The sequence below is a fragment of the Anolis sagrei genome, chromosome 6 (genome assembly GCF_037176765.1).
Source record: "Anolis sagrei isolate rAnoSag1 chromosome 6, rAnoSag1.mat, whole genome shotgun sequence".
NCBI lineage: Eukaryota > Metazoa > Chordata > Lepidosauria > Squamata > Dactyloidae > Anolis > Anolis sagrei.
In genome coordinates this window covers 10,001-30,224 of record NC_090026.1, presented here as the reverse complement: position 1 = coordinate 30,224, position 20,224 = coordinate 10,001, and the positions used below count along the sequence as shown (strand labels likewise).

At 49.3% G+C, this 20,224-nt stretch overlaps 1 protein-coding gene across 1 annotated transcript in view; it reads left to right on the top strand.

The window, feature by feature from the left end:
- LOC137097303 (mucin-2-like) overlaps positions 1-15,034 on the top strand; it is a gene marked incomplete at its 5' end in the record, with an annotated part of 40,370 nt that extends 25,336 nt beyond the window's left edge. The window contains 5 exons of the mRNA XM_067469547.1: positions 4,999-5,227; positions 7,301-9,146; positions 9,826-9,926; positions 11,810-12,188; positions 15,023-15,034. Coding sequence (XP_067325648.1) covers positions 4,999-5,227; positions 7,301-9,146; positions 9,826-9,926; positions 11,810-12,188; positions 15,023-15,034 — 2,567 coding nt within the window. The remainder of the gene's footprint in view (positions 1-4,998; positions 5,228-7,300; positions 9,147-9,825; positions 9,927-11,809; positions 12,189-15,022) is intronic.
- Positions 15,035-20,224: the final 5,190 nt, after the last annotated feature.

Here is a 20,224-nt window from a genome sequence, read left to right as displayed (position 1 = left end):
CACTAGAATCCACTCCTTCCAGTACAACACCTAAGGAACCCACAACCACAAAGACTCCTTCTGCTTCCACTCATGAACCGCTGGAATCCACTCCTTCTAGTACAACACCTAAGGAACCCACAACTACAAAGACTCCTTCTGCTTCCACTCACGAACCGCTGGAATCCACTCCTTCTAGTACAACACCTAAGGAACCCACAACCACAAAGACTCCTTCTGCTTCCACTCACGAACCGCTAGAATCCACTCCTTCCAGTACAACACCTAAGGAACCCACAACCACAAAGACTCCTTCTGCTTCCACTCATGAACCGCTGGAATCCACTCCTTCTAGTACAACACCTAAGGAACCCACAACTACAAAGACTCCTTCTGCTTCCACTCACGAACCGCTGGAATCCACTCCTTCTAGTACAACACCTAAGGAACCCACAACCACAAAGACTCCTTCTGCTTCCACTCATGCACGGCTGGAATCCACTCCTTCTAGTACAACACCTAAGGAACCCACAACCACAAAGACTCCTTCTGCTTCCACTCACGAACCGCTGGAATCCACTCCTTCTAGTACAACACCTAAGGAACCCACAACCACAAAGACTCCTTCTGCTTCCACTCACGAACCGCTAGAATCCACTCCTTCCAGTACAACACCTAAGGAACCCACAACTACAAAGACTCCTTCTGCTTCCACTCACGAACCGCTGGAATCCACTCCTTCTAGTACAACACCTAAGGAACCCACAACCACAAAGACTCCTTCTGCTTCCACTCATGAACCGCTGGAATCCACTCCTTCTAGTACAACACCTAAGGAACCCACAACTACAAAGACTCCTTCTGCTTCCACTCACGAACCGCTGGAATCCACTCCTTCTAGTACAACACCTAAGGAACCCACAACCACAAAGACTCCTTCTGCTTCCACTCACGAACCGCTAGAATCCACTCCTTCCAGTACAACACCTAAGGAACCCACAACCACAAAGACTCCTTCTGCTTCCACTCATGAACCGCTGGAATCCACTCCTTCTAGTACAACACCTAAGGAACCCACAACTACAAAGACTCCTTCTGCTTCCACTCACGAACCGCTGGAATCCACTCCTTCTAGTACAACACCTAAGGAACCCACAACTACAAAGACTCCTTCTGCTTCCACTCACGAACCGCTGGAATCCACTCCTTCTAGTACAACACCTAAGGAACCCACAACCACAAAGACTCCTTCTGCTTCCACTCACGAACCGCTGGAATCCACTCCTTCTAGTACAACACCTAAGGAACCCACAACCACAAAGACTCCTTCTGCTTCCACTCACGAACCGCTAGAATCCACTCCTTCCAGTACAACACCTAAGGAACCCACAACTACAAAGACTCCTTCTGCTTCCACTCACGAACCGCTGGAATCCACTCCTTCTAGTACAACACCTAAGGAACCCACAACCACAAAGACTCCTTCTGCTTCCACTCATGAACCGCTGGAATCCACTCCTTCTAGTACAACACCTAAGGAACCCACAACTACAAAGACTCCTTCTGCTTCCACTCACGAACCGCTGGAATCCACTCCTTCTAGTACAACACCTAAGGAACCCACAACCACAAAGACTCCTTCTGCTTCCACTCACGAACCGCTAGAATCCACTCCTTCCAGTACAACACCTAAGGAACCCACAACCACAAAGACTCCTTCTGCTTCCACTCATGAACCGCTGGAATCCACTCCTTCTAGTACAACACCTAAGGAACCCACAACTACAAAGACTCCTTCTGCTTCCACTCACGAACCGCTGGAATCCACTCCTTCTAGTACAACACCTAAGGAACCCACAACCACAAAGACTCCTTCTGCTTCCACTCATGCACGGCTGGAATCCACTCCTTCTAGTACAACACCTAAGGAACCCACAACCACAAAGACTCCTTCTGCTTCCACTCACGAACCGCTAGAATCCACTCCTTCCAGTACAACACCTAAGGAACCCACAACTACAAAGACTCCTTCTGCTTCCACTCACAAACCGCTGGAATCCACTCCTTCCAGTACAACACCTAAGGAACCCACAACCACAAAGACTCCTTCTGCTTCCACTCACAAACCGCTGGAATCCACTCCTTCTAGTACAACACCTAAGGAACCCACAACCACAAAGACTCCTTCTGCTTCCACTCACGAACCGCTAGAATCCACTCCTTCCAGTACAACCCCTAAGGAACCCACAACCACAAAGACTCCTTCTGCTTCCACTCACGAACCGCTGGAATCCACTCCTTCTAGTACAACACCTGAGGAACCCACAACTACAAAGACTCCTTCTGCTTCCACTCACGAACCGCTGGAATCCACTCCTTCTAGTACAACACCTAAGGAACCCACAACTACAAAGACTCCTTCTGCTTCCACTCACGAACCGCTGGAATCCACTCCTTCTAGTACAACACCTAAGGAACCCACAACCACAAAGACTCCTTCTGCTTCCACTCACGAACCGCTGGAATCCACTCCTTCTAGTACAACACCTAAGGAACCCACAACCACAAAGACTCCTTCTGCTTCCACTCACGAACCGCTAGAATCCACTCCTTCCAGTACAACACCTAAGGAACCCACAACTACAAAGACTCCTTCTGCTTCCACTCACGAACCGCTGGAATCCACTCCTTCTAGTACAACACCTAAGGAACCCACAACCACAAAGACTCCTTCTGCTTCCACTCATGAACCGCTGGAATCCACTCCTTCTAGTACAACACCTAAGGAACCCACAACTACAAAGACTCCTTCTGCTTCCACTCACGAACCGCTGGAATCCACTCCTTCTAGTACAACACCTAAGGAACCCACAACCACAAAGACTCCTTCTGCTTCCACTCACGAACCGCTAGAATCCACTCCTTCCAGTACAACACCTAAGGAACCCACAACCACAAAGACTCCTTCTGCTTCCACTCATGAACCGCTGGAATCCACTCCTTCTAGTACAACACCTAAGGAACCCACAACTACAAAGACTCCTTCTGCTTCCACTCACGAACCGCTGGAATCCACTCCTTCTAGTACAACACCTAAGGAACCCACAACCACAAAGACTCCTTCTGCTTCCACTCATGCACGGCTGGAATCCACTCCTTCTAGTACAACACCTAAGGAACCCACAACCACAAAGACTCCTTCTGCTTCCACTCACGAACCGCTAGAATCCACTCCTTCCAGTACAACACCTAAGGAACCCACAACTACAAAGACTCCTTCTGCTTCCACTCACAAACCGCTGGAATCCACTCCTTCCAGTACAACACCTAAGGAACCCACAACTACAAAGACTCCTTCTGCTTCCACTCACGAACCGCTGGAATCCACTCCTTCCAGTACAACACCTAAGGAACCCACAACTACAAAGACTCCTTCTGCTTCCACTCACAAACCGCTGGAATCCACTCCTTCTAGTACAACACCTAAGGAACCCACAACTACAAAGACTCCTTCTGCTTCCACTCACGAACCGCTGGAATCCACTCCTTCCAGTACAACACCTAAGGAACCCACAACTACAAAGACTCCTTCTGCTTCCACTCACAAACCGCTGGATTCCACTCCTTCCAGTACAACACCTAAGGAACCCACAAGTACAAAGACTCCTTCTGCTTCCACTCACGAACCGCTGGAATCCACTCCTTCCAGTACAACACCTAAGGAACCCACAACTACAAAGACTCCTTCTACTTCCACTCACAAACCGCTGGAATCCACTCCTTCTAGTACAACACCTAAGGAACCCACAACTACAAAGACTCCTTCTGCTTCCACTCACGAACCGCTGGAATCCACTCCTTCCAGTACAACACCTAAGGTACCCACAACTACAAAGACTCCTTCTGCTTCCACTCATGAACCGCTAGAATCATCTCCTTCCAGTACAACACCTAAGGAACCCACAACTACAAAGACTCCTTCTGCTTCCACTCACGAACCGCTGGAATCCACTCCTTCCAGTACAACCCCTAAGGAACCCACAACTACAAAGACTCCTTCTGCTTCCACTCACGAACCGCTGGAATCCACTCCTTCCAGTACAACACCTAAGGAACCCACAACTACAAAGACTCCTTCTGCTTCCACTCATGAACCGCTAGAATCATCTCCTTCCAGTACACCACCTAAGGAACCCACAACTACAAAGACTCCTTCGGCTTCCACTCACGAACCGCAAGAATCCTCTCCTTCCAGTACAACACCTAAGGAACCCACATCTACAAAGACTCCTTCTGCTTCCACTCACGAACCGCTGGAATCCACTCCTTCCAGTACAACACCTAAGGAACCCACAACTACAAAGACTCCTTCTGCGTCCACTTATGAACCGCAAGAATCCACTCCTTCCAGTACAACACCTAAGGAACCCACAACTACAAAGACTCCTTCTGCTTCCACTCATGAACCGCTAGAATCATCTCCTTCCAGTACAACACCTAAGGAACCCAGAACAACAAAGACTCCTTCTGCTTCCACTCACGAACCGCTGGAATCCACTCCTTCCAGTACAACACCTAAGGAACCCACAACTACAAAGACTCCTTCTGCTTCCACTCACGAACCGCTGGAATCCACTCCTTCCAGTACAACACCTAAGGAACCCACAACTACAAAGACTCCTTCAGCTTCCACTCATGAACCGCTGGAATCCACTCCTTCCAGTACAACACCTAAGGAACCCAGAACAACAAAGACTCCTTCTGCTTCCACTCACGAACCGCTGGAATCCACTCCTTCCAGTACAACACCTAAGGAACCCACAACTACAAAGACTCCTTCTGCTTCCACTCACGAACCGCTGGAATCCACTCCTTCCAGTACAACACCTAAGGAACCCACAACTACAAAGACTCCTTCTGCTTCCACTCATGAACCGCTGGAATCCACTCCTTCCAGTACAACACCTAAGGAACCCACAACTACAAAGACTCCTTCTGCTTCCACTCATGAACCGCTAGAATCATCTCCTTCTAGTACAACACCTAAGGAACCCACAACTACAAAGACTCCTTCTGCTTCCACTCACGAACCGCTGGAATCCACTCCTTCCAGTACAACAGCTAAGGAACCCACAACTACAAAGACTCCTTCTGCTTCCACTCATGCACCGCTGGAATCCTCTCCTTCCAGCACAACACCTAAGGAACCCACAAGCACAAAGACTCCTTCTGCTTCCACTCATGAACCGCTGGAATCCACTCCTTCTAGTACAACACCTAAGGAACCCACAACTACAAAGTCTCCTTCTGCGTCCACTCATGAACCGCTAGAATCCACTCCTTCCAGTACAACACCTAAGGAACCCACAACTACAAAGACTCCTTCTGCTTCCACTCATGAACCGCTGGAATCCACTCCTTCCAGTACAACACCTAAGGAACCCACAACCAGAAAGACTCCTTCTGCTTCCACTCATGAACCGCTAGAATCATCACCTTCCAGTACAACACATAAGGAACCCACAACTACAAAGACTCCTTCTGCTTCCACTCATGAACCGCTGGAATCCACTCCTTCTAGTACAACACCTAAGGAACCCACAACTACAAAGACTCCTGCTTCCACTCACGAACCGCTGGAATCCACTCCTTCCAGTACAACACCTAAGGAACCCACAACTACAAAGACTCCTTCTGCTTCCACTCACGAACCGCTAGAATCCACTCCTTCCAGTACAACACCTAAGGAACCCACAACTACAAAGACTCCTTCTGCGTCCACTCATGAACCACTGGAATCCACTCCTTCTAGTACAACACCTAAGGAACCCACAACTACAAAGACTCCTTCTGCTTCCACTCACGAACCGCTGGAATCCTCTCCTTCCAGTACAACACCTAAGGAACCCACAACTACAAAGACTCCTTCTGCTTCCACTCATGAACCGCTGGAATCCACTCCTTCTAGTACAACACCTAAGGAACCCACAACTACAAAGACTCCTTCTGTGTCCACTCACGAACCGCTGGAATCCACTCCTTCCAGTACAACACCGAAGGAACCCACAACTACAAAGACTCCTTCTGCTTCCACTCATGAACCGCTGGAATCCACTCCTTCCAGTACAACACCTAAGGAACCCACAACTACAAAGAATTCTTCTGCTTCCACTCATGAACCGCTGGAATCCACTCCTTCTAGTACAACACCTAAGGAACCCACAACTACAAAGACTCCTTCTGTGTCCACTCACGAACCGCTGGAATCTACTCCTTCCAGTACAACACCGAAGGAACCCACAACTACAAAGACTCCTTCTGCTTCCACTCACGAACCGCTGGAATCCACTCCTTCCAGTACAACACCTAAGGAACCCACAACTACAAAGAATTCTTCTGCTTCCACTCATGAACCGCTGGAATCCACTCCTTCCAGTACAACACCTAAGGAACCCACAACTACAAAGACTCCTTCTGCTTCCACTCACGAACCGCTAGAATCTACTCCTTCCAGTACAACACCGAGGGAAGCCACGACGACAAAGACTCCTTCTGCGTCCACTCACGAACCGCTAGAATCCACTCCTTCCAGTACAACACCTAAGGAACCCACAACTAGTGCCACCTCTGAGGAACCTACAACCACAGAAGCCGTCTCCACCTCCAGTCATGTACATTTTATGTCCACTCATTCCAGTGCCACCTCTGAGGAACCTACAACCACAGAAGCCATCTCCACCTCCAGTCATGTATCCTTTAGATCCACTCCTTCCACTACCATCTCTGAGGAACCTACAACCACAGAGACCCTCTCCGCCTCCAGTCATGTACCTTTTATGTCCACTCATTCCAGTGCCACCTCTGAGGAACCTACAACCACAGAAGCCATCTCTACCTCCAGTCATGTATCCTTTAGATCCACTCCTTCCACTACCATCTCTGAGGAACCTACAACCACAGAGACCCTCTCCGCCTCCAGTCACACACCTTTTATGTCCACTCATTCCAGTGCCACCTCTGAGGAACCTACAACCACAGAAGCCATCTCCACCTCCAGTCATGTATCCTTTAAATCCACTCCTTCCACTACCATCTCTGAGAAACCTACAACCACAGAGACCCTCTCCGCCTCCAGTCATGTACCTTTTATGTCCACTCATTCCAGTGCCTTCTCTGAGGAACCTACAACTACAGAAGCCATCTCCACCTCCAGTCATGTATCCTTTAAATCCACTCCTTCCACTACCATCTCTGAGAAACCTACAACCACAGAGACCCTCTCCGCCTCCAGTCATGTACCTTTTATGTCCACTCATTCCAGTGCCACCTCTGAGGAACCTACAACCACAGAAGCCATCTCCACCTCCAGTCATGTATCCTTTATATCCACTCCTTCCACTACCATCTCTGAGGAACCTACAACCACAGAAGCCATCTCCACCTCCAGTCATGTATCCTTTAAATCCACTCCTTCCACTACCATCTCTGAGAAACCTACAATCACTGAGACCCTCTCCGCCTCCAGTCATGTACCTTTTATGTCCACTCATTCCAGTGCCACCTCTGAGGAACCTACAACCACAGAAGCCATCTCTACCTCCAGTCATGTATCCTTTAGATCCACTCCTTCCACTACCATCTCTGAGAAACCTACAACCACAGAGACCCTCTCCGCCTCCAGTCATGTACCTTTTATGTCCACTCATTCCAGTGCCACCTCTAAGGAACCTACATCCACAGAAGCCATCTCCACCTCCAGTCATGTATCCTTTAGATCCTCTCCTTCCGCTACCATCTCTGAGAAACCTACAACCACAGAGACCCTCTCCGCCTCCAGTCATGTACCTTTTATGTCCACTCATTCCAGTGCCACCTCTGAGGAACCTACAACCACAGAAGCCATCTCCACCTCCAGACATGTATCCTTTAGATCCTCTCCTTCCACTACCATCTCTGAGGAACCTACAACCACAGAGACCCTGTCCGCCTCCAGTCATGTACCTTTTATGTCCACTCATTCCAGTGCTACCTCTGAGGAACCTACAACCACAGAAGCCATCTCCACCTCCAGTCATGTATCCTTTAGATCCTCTCCTTCCACTACCATCTCTGAGGAACCTACAACCACAGAGACCCCCTCTGCCTCCAGTCATGTACCTTTTATGTCCACTCATTCCAGTGCCACCTCTGAGGAACCTACAACCACAGAAGCCATCTCCACCTCCAGTCATGTATCCTTTAGATCCTCTCCTTCCACTACCATCTCTAAGGAACCTACAACCACAGAGACCCCCTCTGCCTCCAGTCATGTACCTTTTATGTCCACTCATTCCAGTGCCACCTCTGAGGAACCTACAACCACAGAAGCCATCTCCACCTCCAGTCATGTATCCTTTAAATCCTCTCCTTCCACTACCATCTCTGAGAAACCTACAACCACTGAGACCCTCTCCGCCTCCAGTCATGTACCTTTTATGTCCACTCATTCCAGTGCCACCTCTGAGGAACCTACAACCACAGAAGCCATCTCCACCTCCAGTCATGTATCCTTTAGATCCTCTCCTTCCACTACCATCTCTGAGAAACCTACAACCACTGAGACCCTCTCCGCCTCCAGTCATGTACCTTTTATGTCCACTCATTCCAGTGCCACCTCTGAGGAACCTACAACCACAGAAGCCATCTCCACCTCCAGTCATGTATCCTTTAGATCCTCTCCTTCCACTACCATCTCTGAGGAACCTACAACCACAGAGACCCTCTCCGCCTCCAGTCATGTACCTTTTATGTCCACTCATTCCAGTGCCACCTCTGAGGAACCTACAACCACAGAAGCCATCTCCACCTCCAGTCATGTATCCTTTAGATCCTCTCCTTCCACTACCATCTCTGAGGAACCTACAACCACAGAGACCCCCTCTGCCTCCAGTCATGTACCTTTTATGTCCACTCATTCCAGTGCCACCTCTGAGGAACCTACAACCACAGAAGCCATCTCTACCTCCAGTCATGTATCCTTTAGATCCACTCCTTCCACTACCATCTCTGAGGAACCTACAACCACAGAGACCCTCTCCGCCTCCAGTCACACACCTTTTATGTCCACTCATTCCAGTGCCACCTCTGAGGAACCTACAACCACAGAAGCCATCTCCACCTCCAGTCATGTATCCTTTAAATCCACTCCTTCCACTACCATCTCTGAGAAACCTACAACCACAGAGACCCTCTCCGCCTCCAGTCATGTACCTTTTATGTCCACTCATTCCAGTGCCTTCTCTGAGGAACCTACAACTACAGAAGCCATCTCCACCTCCAGTCATGTATCCTTTAAATCCACTCCTTCCACTACCATCTCTGAGGAACCTACAACCACAGAAGCCATCTCCACCTCCAGTCATGTATCCTTTATATCCACTCCTTCCACTACCATCTCTGAGGAACCTACAACCACAGAAGCCATCTCCACCTCCAGTCATGTATCCTTTAAATCCACTCCTTCCACTACCATCTCTGAGAAACCTACAATCACTGAGACCCTCTCCGCCTCCAGTCATGTACCTTTTATGTCCACTCATTCCAGTGCCACCTCTGAGGAACCTACAACCACAGAAGCCATCTCTACCTCCAGTCATGTATCCTTTAGATCCACTCCTTCCACTACCATCTCTGAGGAACCTACAACCACAGAGACCCTCTCCGCCTCCAGTCATGTACCTTTTATGTCCACTCATTCCAGTGCCACCTCTAAGGAACCTACAACCACAGAAGCCATCTCCACCTCCAGTCATGTATCCTTTAGATCCTCTCCTTCCGCTACCATCTCTGAGAAACCTACAACCACAGAGACCCTCTCCGCCTCCAGTCATGTACCTTTTATGTCCACTCATTCCAGTGCCACCTCTGAGGAACCTACAACCACAGAAGCCATCTCCACCTCCAGACATGTATCCTTTAGATCCTCTCCTTCCACTACCATCTCTGAGAAACCTACAACCACTGAGACCCTCTCCGCCTCCAGTCATGTACCTTTTATGTCCACTCATTCCAGTGCCACCTCTGAGGAACCTACAACCACAGAAGCCATCTCCACCTCCAGTCATGTATCCTTTAGATCCACTCCTTCCACTACCATCTCTGAGGAACCTACAACCGCAGAGACCCTCTCCGCCTCCAGTCATGTACCTTTTATGTCCACTCATTCCAGTGCCACCTCTGAGGAACCTACAACCACAGAAGCCATCTCCACCTCCAGTCATGTATCCTTTAGATCCTCTCCTTCCACTACCATCTCTGAGAAACCTACAACCACAGAGACCCCCTCTGCCTCCAGTCATGTACCTTTTATGTCCACTCGTTCCAGTACCACCTCTGAGGAACCTACAACCACAGAAGCCATCTCCACTTCCAGTCATGTATCCTTTAGATCCTCTCCTTCCACTACCATCTCTGAGAAACCTACAACCACAGAGACCCTCTCCGCCTCCAGTCATGTACCTTTTATGTCCACTCGTTCCAGTGCCACCTCTGAGGAACCTACAACCACAGAAGCCATCTCCACTTCCAGTCATGTATCCTTTAAATCCACTCCTTCCACTACCATCTCTGAGGAACCTACAACCACTGAGACCCTCTCCGCCTCCAGTCATGTACCTTTTATGTCCACTCATTCCAGTGCCACCTCTGAGGAACCTACAACCACAGAAGCCATCTCCACTTCCAGTCATGTATCCTTTAGATCCACTCCTTCCACTACCATCTCTGAGGAACCTACAACCACAGAGACCCTCTCCGCCTCCAGTCACGCACCTTTTATGTCCACTCATTCCAGTGCCACCTCTGAGGAACCTACAACCACAGAAGCCATCTCCACCTCCAGTCATGTATCCTTTAAATCCACTCCTTCCACTACCATCTCTGAGGAACCTACAACCACTGAGACCCTCTCCGCCTCCAGTCATGTACCTTTTATGTCCACTCATTCCAGTGCCACCTCTGAGGAACCTAAAACCACAGAAGCCATCTCCACCTCCAGTCATGTATCCTTTAGATCCACTCCTTCCACTACCATCTCTGAGAAACCTACAACCACAGAGACCCTCTCCGCCTCCAGTCACGCACCTTTTATGTCCACTCATTCCAGTGCCACCTCTGAGGAACCTACAACCACAGAAGCCATCTCCACTTCCAGTCATGTATCCTTTATATCCACTCCTTCCACTACCATCTCTGAGAAACCTACAACCACTGAGACCCTGTCCGCCTCCAGTCATGTACCTTTTATGTCCACTCATTCCAGTGCCACCTCTGAGGAACCTACAACCACAGAAGCCATCTCCACCTCCAGTCATGTATCCTTTAGATCCACTCCTTCCACTACCATCTCTGAGAAACCTACAACCACAGAGACCCTCTCTGCCTTCAGTCATGTACCTTTTATGTCCACTCATTCCAGTGCCACCTCTGAGGAACCTACAACCACAGAAGCCATCTCCACCTCCAGTCATGTATCCTTTAGATCCTCTCCTTCCACTACCATCTCTGAGAAACCTACAACCACAGAGACCCTCTCCGCCTCCAGTCATGTACCTTTTATGTCCACTCATTCCAGTGCCACCTCTGAGGAACCTACAACCACAGAAGCCATCTCCACTTCCAGTCATGTATCCTTTAAATCCACTCCTTCCACTACCATCTCTGAGGAACCTACAACCACTGAGACCCTCTCCGCCTCCAGTCATGTACCTTTTATGTCCACTCATTCCAGTGCCACCTCTGAGGAACCTACAACCACAGAAGCCATCTCCACTTCCAGTCATGTATCCTTTAGATCCACTCCTTCCACTACCATCTCTGAGGAACCTACAACCACAGAGACCCTCTCCGCCTCCAGTCACGCACCTTTTATGTCCACTCATTCCAGTGCCACCTCTGAGGAACCTACAACCACAGAAGCCATCTCTACCTCCAGTCATGTATCCTTTAGATCCTCTCCTTCCACTACCATCTCTGAGAAACCTACAACCACAGAGACCCTCTCCGCCTCCAGTCATGTACCTTTTATGTCCACTCGTTCCAGTGCCACCTCTGAGGAACCTACAACCACAGAAGCCATCTCCGCTTCCAGTCATGTATCCTTTAAATCCACTCCTTCCACTACCATCTCTGAGGAACCTACAACCACTGAGACCCTCTCCGCCTCCAGTCATGTACCTTTTATGTCCACTCATTCCAGTGCCACCTCTGAGGAACCTAAAACCACAGAAGCCATCTCCACCTCCAGTCATGTATCCTTTAGATCCACTCCTTCCACTACCATCTCTGAGAAACCTACAACCACAGAGACCCTCTCCGCCTCCAGTCACGCACCTTTTATGTCCACTCATTCCAGTGCCACCTCTGAGGAACCTACAACCACAGAAGCCATCTCCACTTCCAGTCATGTATCCTTTATATCCACTCCTTCCACTACCATCTCTGAGAAACCTACAACCACTGAGACCCTGTCCGCCTCCAGTCATGTACCTTTTATGTCCACTCATTCCAGTGCCACCTCTGAGGAACCTACAACCACAGAAGCCATCTCCACCTCCAGTCATGTATCCTTTAGATCCTCTCCTTCCACTACCATCTCTGAGAAACCTACAACCACAGAGACCCTCTCCGCCTCCAGTCATGTACCTTTTATGTCCACTCATTCCAGTGCCACCTCTGAGGAACCTACAACCACAGAAGCCATCTCCACTTCCAGTCATGTATCCTTTAAATCCACTCCTTCCACTACCATCTCTGAGGAACCTACAACCACTGAGACTTTCTCCGCCTCCAGTCATGTACCTTTTATGTCCACTCATTCCAGTGCCAACTCTGAGGAACCTACAACCACAGAAGCCATCTCCACTTCCAGTCATGTATCCTTTAGATCCACTCCTTCCACTACCATCTCTGAGGAACCTACAACCACAGAGACCCTCTCCGCCTCCAGTCATGTACCTTTTATGTCCACTCATTCCAGTGTCACCTCTGAGGAACCTACAACCACAGAAGCCATCTCCACTTCCAGTCATGTATCCTTTAGATCCACTCCTTCCACTACCATCTCTGAGGAACCTACAACCACAGAGACCCTCTCCGCCTCCAGTCACGCACCTTTTATGTCCACTCATTCCAGTGCCACCTCTGAGGAACCTACAACCACAGAGACCCTCTCCGCCTCCAGTCATGTACCTTTTATGTCCACTCATTCCAGTGCCACCTCTGAGGAACCTACATCCACAGAAGCCATCTCCACCTCCAGTCATGTATCCTTTAGATCCTCTCCTTCCACTACCATCTCTGAGAAACCTACAACCACAGAGACCCTCTCCGCCTCCAGTCATTTACCTTTTATGTCCACTCATTCCAGTGCCACCTCTGAGGAACCTACAACCACAGAAGCCATCTCCACCTCCAGTCATGTATCCTTTAGATCCTCTCCTTCCGCTACCATCTCTGAGGAACCTACAACCACAGAGACCCTCTCCGCCTCCAGTCATGTACCTTTTATGTCCACTCATTCCAGTGCCACCTCTGAGGAACCTACAACCACAGAAGCCATCTCCACTTCCAGTCATGTATCCTTTATATCCACTCCTTCCACTACCATCTCTGAGAAACCTACAACCACTGAGACCCTGTCCGCCTCCAGTCATGTACCTTTTATGTCCACTCATTCCAGTGCCACCTCTGAGGAACCTACAACCACAGAAGCCATCTCCACCTCCAGTCATGTATCCTTTAGATCCTCTCCTTCCACTACCATCTCTGAGAAACCTACAACCACAGAGACCCTCTCCGCCTCCAGTCATGTACCTTTTATGTCCACTCATTCCAGTGCCACCTCTGAGGAACCTACAACCACAGAAGCCATCTCCACTTCCAGTCATGTATCCTTTAAATCCACTCCTTCCACTACCATCTCTGAGGAACCTACAACCACTGAGACCCTCTCCGCCTCCAGTCATGTACCTTTTATGTCCACTCATTCCAGTGCCACCTCTGAGGAACCTACAACCACAGAAGCCATCTCCACTTCCAGTCATGTATCCTTTAGATCCACTCCTTCCACTACCATCTCTGAGGAACCTACAACCACAGAGACCCTCTCCGCCTCCAGTCATGTACCTTTTATGTCCACTCATTCCAGTGTCACCTCTGAGGAACCTACAACCACAGAAGCCATCTCCACTTCCAGTCATGTATCCTTTAGATCCACTCCTTCCACTACCATCTCTGAGGAACCTACAACCACAGAGACCCTCTCCGCCTCCAGTCACGCACCTTTTATGTCCACTCATTCCAGTGCCACCTCTGAGGAACCTACAACCACAGAGACCCTCTCCGCCTCCAGTCATGTACCTTTTATGTCCACTCATTCCAGTGCCACCTCTGAGGAACCTACATCCACAGAAGCCATCTCCACCTCCAGTCATGTATCCTTTAGATCCTCTCCTTCCACTACCATCTCTGAGAAACCTACAACCACAGAGACCCTCTCCGCCTCCAGTCATTTACCTTTTATGTCCACTCATTCCAGTGCCACCTCTGAGGAACCTACAACCACAGAAGCCATCTCCACCTCCAGTCATGTATCCTTTAGATCCTCTCCTTCCGCTACCATCTCTGAGGAACCTACAACCACAGAGACCCTCTCCGCCTCCAGTCATGTACCTTTTATGTCCACTCATTCCAGTGCCACCTCTGAGGAACCTACAACCACAGAAGCCATCTCCACCTCCAGTCATGTATCCTTTAGATCCACTCCTTCCACTACCATCTCTGAGGAACCTACAACCACAGAGACCCTCTCCGCCTCCAGTCATGTACCTTTTATGTCCACTCATTCCAGTGCCACCTCTGAGGAACCTACAACCAGAGAAGCCATCTCCACCTCCAGTCATGTATCCTTTAGATCCTCTCCTTCCACTACCATCTCTGAGAAACCTACAACCACAGAGACCCTCTCCGCCTCCAGTCATGTACCTTTTATGTCCACTCATTCCAGTGCTACCTCTGAGGAACCTACAACCACAGAAGCCATCTCCACCTCCAGTCATGTATCCTTTAGATCCACTCCTTCCACTACCATCTCTGAGGAACCTACAACCACAGAGACCCTCTCCGCCTCCAGTCATGTACCTTTTATGTCCACTCATTCCAGTGCCACCTCTGAGGAACCTACAACCACAGAAGCCATCTCCACCTCCAGTCATGTATCCTTTAGATCCACTCCTTCCACTACCATCTCTGAGCAACCTACAACCACAGTGACCATCCCCATTTCCAGTCATGTACCGTTTAGATCTACTCCTTCCCCTACCATCTCCGAGGAACCTACAACCACAGAGACTCCGTCCGCTTCCACTCATCCACTGCTGGAATCCACTCATTCAAGTACAACAGCTAAGGAACCTACAACCACAGGGACCATCTCTGCCAGCACTCATGAACCGCTGAAATCACCTCCTTCCAGTACAATACCTAAGGAACCCACAACCACAAAGACTTTCTCCGCCTCCAGTCATGTACCATTTACATCTACTCCTTCTATTACTGTCTCTGAGGAATCTGCAACCACAGAGAACATTTTCACCTCAAACCATGTATGGTTTACATCCACTCATTCCAATACCATCTCTGAGGAACCGAGAACCACAGAGACCACCAGCGAACCATTTTCCACCTCCCATCATGTAGTGGTTCCTTCAATTCCTTCCAGGAGTACCACAGGAGGGACAACCTCGTTTTCCGTGTCAACCAAGATGCCACATCTGCCTTCCGGCTCTTCTTCCAGCAATAGCTCCACCACGCCGAGAGCCATGCCCACAGGCATCCAAACCAGCCCTTCACCATCACCATCCACTCATCATGGAACTAAAGCAGGATCCACCTCATCTTCTTCCACAACCGTTCTTCAGAGCACTTCCACAAAGCCTACTGGTGAGCAGTCTCTCCATGCCCCAGACAGGCCCCATCATTCCCCTCTTTGCGCAGGGACTTGAAGAATTGGTAGTTCCATCAAACCTTTGAAACGATTAGTCTCAGGCCCCAGGCCCTACCCTGGCCATCAGTTAGTGATATAGGCCAGAACCTGAAGAGTTCCTGGGCAGGAGAGCTCGGGGCGATCAGCACCTGACAGCTAGGCAGTCAAAAGGGGAGGACTCCCTTTCCCACGTAGCTCCCGTCAGGTCCGCAAAAGCGAGCTGAATTGCAAGATCTGGACCTCAGACGCCTAGATGTCCGCCACCCCCAGTCAGGAATTTGTTACCGAGTCCCAGAGAATCCCTCCCCAGTGGGCTAACTCCGAAGCTGGTTCGGGAAGTCTAGGACCCCTCCCACCTGACGAAACACCGGGGCGACCCACGGTTGCTTTCTCTTACCTGTCCGGACGTTTTCCCCCTTCTGCGTCGGTCGCTCCTCTTCCTGGAAGTCCTTGGATCAAGGCTTCCCTGGCACTCCTTTGCACCGGGAACCCAGGTCAGAGACTGGGAGGAAATTTGGCTTTGGGAGAATTTGTAGTTTTGTCAAGAAGAAGAGTCCAAATTAAGAGAGGTGCCTCTTTTCCCAAGCTGTTCCTCCCAGCAATCTGGCCCAAGCTCCTGGACCAAGGTGCCTGCTTGAAAATTTAGGCTATAATTTAGTCTGGACCTCAAGCAGGAGTCCCTTCGTGGTAAAGCCAAATGATATCGAGCTCTTTTGGAGGGTTTCTCCCAGCGGGAGAGATCCCTGAAGACCGCTAAAGGGGTCCTTAAACCTCGGTGAGCAGCCAGCGAAAGCCAATCCAAAGAACGAAAAATATTAAGAATTAATCCCACCGGAGGCTGAAGAGGTTCAGTGATCGAGGCGTTTATTGTGATTCAGCTGAGATCAGATGCATTACAGGAATCATTAGGACCCAGCTTTGCACTTCTCCCACTCCCCTGGTCCTTTGTCATCTCGTGGTACTAGCCCCGGCCCAGACCTTTTTTATAGTCACTCCATAGGCCCACGAAATGAGTCGCCCCAGGCCCCACTCTGGCCATTGGTTGGGACAGGCATCCTCAAACTGTGGCCCTCCTGCTGTTCGGGGCTACAACTCCCAGAATTCCTGGCCAATGGACAAGCTGGCAAGGGCTTCTGGGAGTTGGAGGCCAAAACAACTGGAGGTCCGCTTATTATGCTGTTTTAATGTTTTATTGTAATATGAATTATGATGTTTTATTGACTGTATGTGATATTATGGTTGGAAACCGGTCTGAGTCCCTCAAGAGAGGTGAGAAGTTTGGCATACAAAACTTTTAAATAAATAAACAAATAAATAAATAAATTATTGCATGATAGAATAGTGTTGGAATTGGATTTTTAAATGTATACAACTGTGACAATTGTTTTATGTTAGTGTTTTAAATGGCTACTCTGTAGGTTTCTGTGTTGCTTTGCTTATGTGGAGTCCCCTTGAAGAGGTAGAGGAGTATGCAAAGTTGTATTATTATTATTATTACTATTATTATTATAATAGATTTAAGCAACTGGTGAGATAATGTATTAACCCGGAGCCGGCTTTGGATTTTACTTGACATGTTTAATTTATTGCTTTTTAATGAACTGTTTTAATGTTTTAATTGTATTTGTTGAATTGTATGTGAAAGCACTGATCGTGCTTGCTGTGAGGCTGCCCTGAGTCCCCCTTCAGGGGTGAGATAGGTGGGTTATAAATGCAGGAAATAAATAATAATAATACTTATTATTTCTGCTTTCTGCTTCCGGAAGCTTCCTCCACCACAGCCCCGCCTTGGTGCAAGAATGGGATCCCTGTCGCGGGTCACTGCCAGTGCTTCACGCCCTACACTGGAAAGCACTGCGAGCAGGTGCAGAATTCATTCCCCTTGGGTAAGTCTTTATTAATGACTTAGATGAAGGGTTAGAAGGCAGGATCATCAAGTTTGCAGATGACACCAAATTGGGAGGGATAGCCAATACTCCAGAGGACAGGAGCAGCATTCAAAACGATCTTGACAGATTAGAGAGATGAAGGGCCAAAACTAACAAAATGAAGTTCAACAGGGACAAATGCAAGATACTCCACTTTGGCAGGAAAAACGAAATGCAAAGATACAGAATGGGGGACGGTGAGGCCTGGCTCAAGAGCAGGATGTGTGAAAAAGATCTTGGAGTCCTCGTGGGGAAGAAGGTAAACATGAGCCAACAATGTGATGTGGCGGCAAAAAAAGCCAATGGGATTTTGGCCTGAATCAAGAGGAGCCTAGTGCCTAGATCTAAGGAAGCCATGCTCCCTATGCTCTATTCCGCTTTGGTTAGACCACATCTGGAATATTGTGTCCAATTCTGGGCACCACAATTCAAGAGAGATATTGACTCTAAGCTGGAATGTGTCCAGAGGAGGGCGACTAAAATTATCCAGGGTCTGGAGAACAAGCCCTATGAGGAGCGGCTTAGGGAACTGGGCATGTTTAGCCTGAAGAAGAGAAGGCTGAGAGGAGATATGATGAGAGCCATGTATAAATATGTGAGAGGAAGCCACAGGGAGGAGGAGGAGGGAGCAAGCTTCATTTCCGCTTCCCTGGAGACGAGGACGCAATGGAGGAATGGCTTCAAACTACAAGAGAGGAAATTCCATCTGAACATGAGGAAGAACTTCCTGACTGTGCGAGCCGTTCAGCAGTGGAACTCTCTGCCCGGAGTGTGGTGGAGGCTCCTTCTTTGGAAGCTTTTACACAGAGGCTGGATGGCCATCTGTCAGGGGTGATTTGAATGCAATATTCCTGCTTCTTGGCAGAATGGGGTTGGACTGGATGGCCCAGGAGGTCTCTTCCAACTCTTTGATTCTAGGATTCTATGATTCTAAGTCACCAGTTCGGTGCCTGACTTCCATTATTATTATTATTATTATTATTATTATTATTATTATTATTATTCCCTCGCCATTTGCTCACCATCTAAAATAACAATTCAAAAGCATGCAGCCAGGTCACTTCTATGCAAATACTTTCACTGATTGACTTTGCAGCAATCCAGCTTGCTCATTGCAACATCCACTCTTGCTTCAAACACACAAGGCTTGTCAAAGGCTTTCATGGCCAGAATCACTGGGTTGCTGTTAGTTTTCGGGGCCATGTTCCAGAAGCATTCTCTCCTGACGTTTTGCCCATGTCTAAGGCAGGCATCCTCAGAGGTTGTGAGGTCATAGAATCATAGAATCCTAGAGTTGGAGGATATCTGGTCGGCCATCCAGTCCAACCCCATTCTGCCAAGAAGCAGGAATATTGCATTCAAATCACCCCCGACAGATGGCCATCCAGCCTCTGTTTAAGGGCTTCCAAAGAAGGAGCCTCCACCACACTCTGGGGCAGAGAGTTCCCCTGCTGAACACTTCTCACAGGTCTGTTGGAAACTAGCCAGGTGGGGTTTATATCCCCGTGGAATGATGTCCAGGGTGGGAGAAAGAACTCTTCTCTGTTTGAAGCAAGTGGGGATGTTGCCATTGGCCGCCTTGATTAGCACTGAATGGCCTTGCAGCTACAAAGTCAACCAGTGAGGGTCTCTCCATAAAGGTCTGTTGGAAACTAGGCAAGTGGTGTGTGTGTGACTCTGTGGAAAGTCCAGGTTGGGAGAAAGAACTTTTGCCTGTTTGAGAGAAATGTGAATGTTACAACTGGCCAGCTTGATTTTGCATTGAATGGCCTTGCAGCTTCAAAGCCTGGCTGCTTCCTGCCTGGGGGAATCTTGGGAAACAAGGATTCTTTCTCCCACCTTGAGCTTTCTACAGATATGTGTATACACTCCACTCAGGGGCGGCTCGTCCATTACGCGAAGTAAGCGGTCGCAGAACACTTTTTTTTGCCAGGGGTGCAGAGGCGCCTCTGTAAATGCCTCTTGACTGCCACTTGAGGAGCGCCCCCTCAGCTCACAACAGCCCTAACAGTCCGAGGGGAGCCTCGGCTTTCTTGCCTCACTGCCGGGCGATCCTCTTCCCAAAGGGGCAGGACCCCTGAGCCTCACCACGCCCCTCTCATTCCTGCTCCACCCAGCCACCGGGTGCGCGATCAGAACCGGCGCTCAATCGTTCTCCGCGTTCAATCTGTTCCCCATCACCGGCTCCCTTTCCCGATCCCCGGCGCTCCACCCGCCTCCTCTCCTCTCCACAATCCATGGGTGGGCCAAGGGGCGTGTCCGGAGGCGTGTCTGAAGACCCCAGCGTGCACACCAA